Below are 6,329 nucleotides of genomic sequence, written 5' to 3'. Positions count from 1 at the left end.
AGGGGTGGGGTGGGAAAGAAGGGCCAGGGGTCAGTGGCTTTCTCAGAGAGGCCAAACCAGGCCATTTAAGCTGCTGCCCACCCAGGCTAACCTCAACATCACACAGTAGAGAAAGAACACAAAGTCCAACACAAAAATGTATTACCCTCTGTCAGGTTGCTCCAACGACGCCCCGGGAAGTGTCTGCTCCACCTTTGCCTGCCTCAGTGCTTCCTGCCCAGGTGCGCTGGGATAAGCCCGTGCCGACCCTGTTTCATTACACCATTTCCACTGAAGATCTTGCAGGGGTTCTCAGCTGCCCATGGGGATATTTTTCAAATGGTCCTATGCTGGGAGCTGGTGAAACCACCCACAGAATAAACAGAGTGCAACTCCCTGGAGTATCATTTTTGTACAAATATCTGAGGATAAATGTGAGTTTTATGTGAAGACAAATAGGGCAATATTTTTAGCATTGTAATCACTCATAGATAATTTTAGAGATAATCCTGTTTACATTTGTCTATAGAGGTTGACAGATCTTTTTACAAATATTTATTCAATTCCCTTATAAGAGCATCAGTGCAATTATTGCCACCCTTCCCAAGTATCAGGTGGAAATCAGGGAGGAGAGATCTTTTTAAGTTCTATTGTCTTTACAAGGTAAGGCCTTGGGACAAATTTTTCTGAACAATTAGAGAAAACAGTTCTGGAAAAGCGTAACCCAAAGGGAATGGGTTTTAACACTAATAATTCAGTTTATTTTTCAAGTGATGCCTTCTAGAACTCTCATTTACTGAACTAAGTACCATGTCTCTCCCCATCCTCTATTTTCTGTAACACCTTGGTCTTGTCAAAGTTTTACAAACTACATACTTAAATTTTAAAAAGCCTCCCCCAGATTGTCTAGGGATATGTGTATAATAAAAAGTTTGCATAAATTTAAAAATATAAAATATCACATTTGTCCTGGGCTGCTTTGAATTACCCTGCAGATGGCCCATGGCAACAAATGCCATCATAGAAGCACTCAGGTGGAAACGTTTGAGAAACACTAATCATCCCAGCTTCACTTACAACAAGCTCATCTGCTTATTTTTCTTCACATTTGCCTCTGAATTTGTACATGATAATTTCTTCTAACGCACACCTCTCTTCTTCAGCAATGAACAGCCCCTCCAACCTCCTCCATAAAAAGCATCTATTTGTCTATCTAAAATCATTAGTCTCTACTTTATATCCTGTCAAGATTTATGCACACAGGTTGATGATGTTTGTGGTCACAGGTACTCGCTGTCATGTTTACTCATTTGACTAGATTGATTCAACTAGATTGGTGGAGGCTGTGGTTCACAAGGCACTATGATGGGCACAGCAGGTACGAAAAAGAATCAGACATGAAACCTGTGGATGAGGACAGCATTGTCCAAAAGGAAAAAGACCCATCAACTCCTGTAATGCAGCGTAGGGAGTGGATAGGAAGATTAGTCTGTGGGAGCCTTGAGAACGTATTTATCCCCATGGAAGGCTCTCCTAAGCTATGTCTTGGACTGGTGCTCAACAATAACTTCGACCAACTCTATCCTGACCCTCCAAAGGAAAATTACTTTGAATTTTCATGATGTTTTGTTTTACGTGGTTTCTCTCTAGGCATGTGGGGAAGATCCTATGGAACCACAGAACATCACCCAGGTGTCAGAGTTTATCCTCTTAGGGTTCTCACAGACCCAGGAGCTCCAGAAATTCCTGTTCCTGGTGTTCCTATTTGTCTATGTCACCACGGTCGTGGGAAACCTCCTTATCATGGTCACAGTGACTTTTGACTCCCGTCTCCACATGCCTATGTATTTTCTGCTCCGAAACCTGGCTGTCATAGACCTCTGCTATTCCACAGTCACCTCCCCAAAGATGCTGGTGGACTTCTTTCATGAGACCAAGACCATCTCCTACAGGGGCTGCATGGCCCAGATCTTCTTCTTCCACCTCTTGGGAGGTGGGACTGTCTTCTTCCTCTCAGTGATGGCCTATGACCGCTACGTAGCCATCTCCCGGCCCCTCCACTATGTCACCATTATGAACACTCAGCTCTGTGTGGGACTGGTGGTGGCCGCCTGGGTGGGGGGCTTCATCCACTCCATTGTCCAGCTGGCTCTGATGCTCCCGCTGCCTTTCTGTGGCCCCAACATCCTGGATAATTTCTACTGTGATGTCCCCCAAGTATTGAGACTTGCCTGCACTGACACCTCCCTCCTGGAGTTGCTCATGATCTCCAACAGTGGGATGCTGGTTCTCATCTGGTTCCTCCTCCTTCTGATCTCCTACACTGTCATTCTGGCGATGCTGAGGTCCCACTCAGGGCAGGCCAGGAGGAAGGCAGCTTCCACCTGCACCACCCACATCATCGTGGTGTCTATGATTTTCATTCCCTGTATCTACATCTATACCCGGCCCTTCATCCCATTCCCCATGGACAAGGCTGTGTCCATCAGCTATACCGTCATAACCCCCATGCTCAACCCCATGATCTACACTCTGAGGAACCAGGAGATGCAGAAAGCCATGAAGAGATTAGGAAAGCACCTAGTGATTTGCAGCAAGAAGTGAACTTTAAATAGGTTAACTTTATTTATTTATTTTTTTTTTGAGACAGAGTCTCACTCTCTTTCCTAGACTAGAGTGCCGTGGCGGTAGCCTAGCTCACAGCAACCTCAGACTCCTGAGCTCAAGCAATCCTCCTGCCTCAGCCTCCCAGGTAGCTGGGACTACAGGCACATGCCACCATGCCTGGCTAATTTTTTCTATTTTTAGTTGTTTGGCCAATTTCTTTCTATTTTTAGTAGAGATGGGGTCTCGCTCTTGCTCAGGCTGGTCTCGAACTCCTGAGCTCAAGCAATCCTCCCGCCTCGGCCTAAATAGGTTAACTTTAAATGACAAATCTTCTCTCTGAAATTTTGTTTTTCCATGTGAAAAATGGGGGAAAGTCTTTATAAAGTGTGCCAAGTCAGATTACCGTAATATTTCTTGGGGACATGCTCCTCTGTCAGGTACTGTTAGGCACTTTCACACTTTTATCTCATTTCTTCTCACAAAACTGACAGCGGATACATTATTATTTTATTAAACAGTTTTATAAATGAGAAAACTCAAAGAGAAGTGACTTGCTCAAAGGTGAACAGCAAGCGAGTGGTAGAACTTGGCCTGGAACCTGACTCCTCTAACTCCAAGTTTAGAAGCAGGAGATGTGGATGGGATTTGAAACTCAGAGTCTCCTGCAACCGCAAGAAAAAACCTGGAGAGTTCCTCACCTATGGATGAGTATCTGTGATGAGTGGTCAACTGTTTCATCTTAACTCTGGGACAGTCACATTCTTTTCTGCTTCCTGCCTCTTCACCTCATTCCCCATTGCGGTATTTAGGAAGTGATCTCACTTTTAACATTGTCTATATATTTTCCATAATGGCATTTGCCCTTTGTTTTTGTTCCTTCTCTACCAAATACTTCTTGGATAATCTTCAAATTATGCTACCTACCTGATATGGTTTGCATGTGTCCCTTCCAAATTTCAGGTGTTGAAAGTTAATGGCCAATGTGATGGTATTAAGAGGTGATTAGCCCTTGAGGGCTCCTCCATCTTGAATGGGATGAAAGCCCTTATAAAAGAGGCTTTGTGTAGCATTAGGCTTGTTTTTTACCCTTTGGCCTTCCACAAATGTTCCTCCCCTCCAGAGGACACAGCAACAAGCTGCCATCTTGAAGGCAGAGAGCAGCCCTCACCAGACAACCGAACCTGCTGGTGCCTTGATCTTGGACTTCCTAGCCTCCAGAATGGTGAAAGAATAAATTTCTGTTCTTTATAAATTACTCAGTCTATATTTTGTTATAGCAGCACAAATGGACTAAGACATTACCCAACACAATCTTTCCATCATTTGAATGGTATGGCTGAGAGGAAGATGACATAATATAGTTGGAGAACCAAGGCCAGAGAGGGCAGAGCCGTGCCCGTGAGTGCTCCAAATTTGGGGTAGCGAATTCAGTTCCAAGTCTACCACCTTATCTGTGTTTTTGCTTTTTTCTTTAACTTCTCACACTGGAATAAGAGCTCCTTGAGGGCAGGGGTCATGCGTTATTTACCTTTAAATCCTCCTGGCACCTTTAATGGCACCTGACACAGAGAGGCATTTCTATTATACTTTTTCCTGCTTCCTGTTCTTTCCCTCTGTCAACTTCAGAATCTATTTTTTATTTCTGTCTCTATCTCTGTATATTTATTCCCTCCATCTCCCTTGGGTATGTATGCATCATTTTGTAAAAGTCTCAGGCAATGTATAATATTGACCCAAAGTTAAGGTAATGCAGAAGCTTTTTCGCTCCCCCTTCCCTCCCAGAAACCATACTATCCAAGAAATAAAAGTCATGGGCTCTTCTCTATTTCTCTCTAAGCCATCATGGCGACTCTGAGTTTATCCTTTCTCCACTTTGATCTCCATGTCTTCATTTCATGCATTTCTCCAAATTCACAGTCAATCTTTGGAAATGAGGGAAAGGGGAAAATGAACTCTGTCTTATTTGACCTGTGTGGTTCCTCAGAACAGCTTTTCCCCCTTTCACATTAAAGTCCTTTAAATGTCTGATACTTTTCACATCCTCCAAGTCATCTTTTCACCAGATGTGACATCTACATTCCTTTAGTTGTTCCCATTGTAAGAATCTTCCTGAGTCCATCATCCTGGTGATCTCTTCCGTGTTTACTCTTATATGATGACATCCCTCTTAAAATGTAATGCTTACCATATGACACTGCTGCACTGGGGGTATGAATTCTTTAGGAAAAAATTATTATCTCTTTTGAAATATGCATCCATAAGGTGTTTTGGTAGCAAGTAGCAGAATAACCAAATGACAGTGTATTAAATAATGAGGAAATTCTCTGATTTAAATAGAAGACTACAGAATAAGCAATTCTGGAGTTGGTTAATTCAGTAGCTCAAACAATTTAGGGCTCTGGGTTGACTGCTCTGTAATTCCTTGCCTTTCTTCTCATGATGGCAATATGGCTGTCAGTGCTCCAGACATCATATCTTTATATTCAAATAATTCAGTAAGAAGGAAAAGGAGAGGCATTAATGTGTTTTTTTCTATTTACCAAGGGGGAAATTTTTCCGAGAGCCACCCCAGACGAATTCTCTTTTGACCCATTTGGCCAGAGCTGGATCATATGGTCAACCCAGTCTGCAAGGGGGAATGGAAAGGTGAATGTTTGAATTTTTCAGCCCTGAAAAAAGAAGGTTGTGAATGACAATCAATAGTGTCTTCCATGTAGGTATAAACCCCTGGCAGAAGGAAGAGACATCAGTGGCTTGAGTAAAAAAATCTCAATGGGGAGAAAACTCTGTGATGGACAGGGGTCATAAAATCAAATGCCTAGGGAAGTCAACAAGTAACATGAATAAGTTAAGTGGGCCCAGTGAAAACTAATGGGGAACTGGACAATGCTTATCTAGGCAAAAGGGAAATCCCACTTCTAGTCCTTGCCCCCACCCCTTCACCATGTGAGAACACAGTGAGAAGACTGCTGTCTACAAACCAGGAAGTGGGCTTTATGAGACATGGAATCTGCCAGTACCTTGTCTTGGACATCCCAGCCTCCAGAACCATAAAAAATAAATTTCTGTTGTGTATAAGCCACCAAGTCAGTAGTGTGCTGTTATAGAAGCAGTCTGAACAGACTAAGACAGAAATATCTTGCAAAACTACAGTATAATATCACAATAAGGATATTAACTTTGATATAATCAAGATATAGAATAAGAAACTTTTAAAAAAATACTCTATAATTAATATCCACAAAGAGATAAGAGGTTATTGCATTCATGAAACAAGATTAGGATGGCATTTTAGAAAGGTACAATCAGAGAATGAGAAAAAATTCTTAGAAATTAAAAATATAATTTGTAGCATACTGTATTTTTCCACGTGGCCACATTAGTATCTTCCATCCCACATGCTCTTCATCACAATATGACTTTCACATATTTCTCATTGAGAAGTGGGATCTTTGTTTCCTCCTCTTGAATCTGGAAGGGCTTGTGACCATGGTGGAAATGACACCATGTGAACTCTGAGGGTGTGTCATAGGAGGCAATGCAGACTCCAGTTAGTTCTCTTTGGAATGCCTACTCTTGGAAACCGGCTACCATGCTGTGAGAAGGCCCAAGCAGCCACATGGAGAGGCCGTTTGCATTTATATTAATGTCTTGATTGACTGGAATTTGTCCCCATGTAAGTTTTTCTTTTCTTTTTTTTTTTTTTTTTGAGACAGAGTCTCACTGTGTTGCCCGGGCTAGAG

The 6,329-nt window shown here is 42.4% G+C and overlaps 1 protein-coding gene across 1 annotated transcript; it reads left to right on the top strand.

Moving 5' to 3' along the window:
* Positions 1-1,633: 1,633 nt before the first annotated feature.
* LOC105813654 (olfactory receptor 4D1) lies at positions 1,634-2,957 on the top strand. Its single transcript, XM_012648417.1, has 2 exons — positions 1,634-2,594; positions 2,896-2,957. The coding sequence occupies exon 1, from the start codon at positions 1,648-1,650 to the stop codon at positions 2,581-2,583; it is 936 nt and encodes a 311-aa protein (XP_012503871.1). The 5' UTR covers positions 1,634-1,647; the 3' UTR covers positions 2,584-2,594; positions 2,896-2,957.
* The last annotated feature ends 3,372 nt before the right edge of the window (positions 2,958-6,329 follow it).

This window comes from Propithecus coquereli, unplaced genomic scaffold (assembly GCF_000956105.1).
Source record: "Propithecus coquereli isolate 6110/MARCELLA unplaced genomic scaffold, Pcoq_1.0 Scaffold285, whole genome shotgun sequence".
NCBI classification, from domain to species: Eukaryota; Metazoa; Chordata; class Mammalia; order Primates; family Indriidae; genus Propithecus; species Propithecus coquereli.
Note: the sequence above shows the minus strand (reverse complement) of the source record. Positions and strands in the feature narration are given on the sequence as shown.

Excerpts from the sequence above, each read along its gene's own strand:
- LOC105813654 (XM_012648417.1), top strand. The coding sequence starts at position 1,648 with ATGGAACCACAGAACATCACCCAGGTGTCAGAGTTTATCCTCTTAGGG.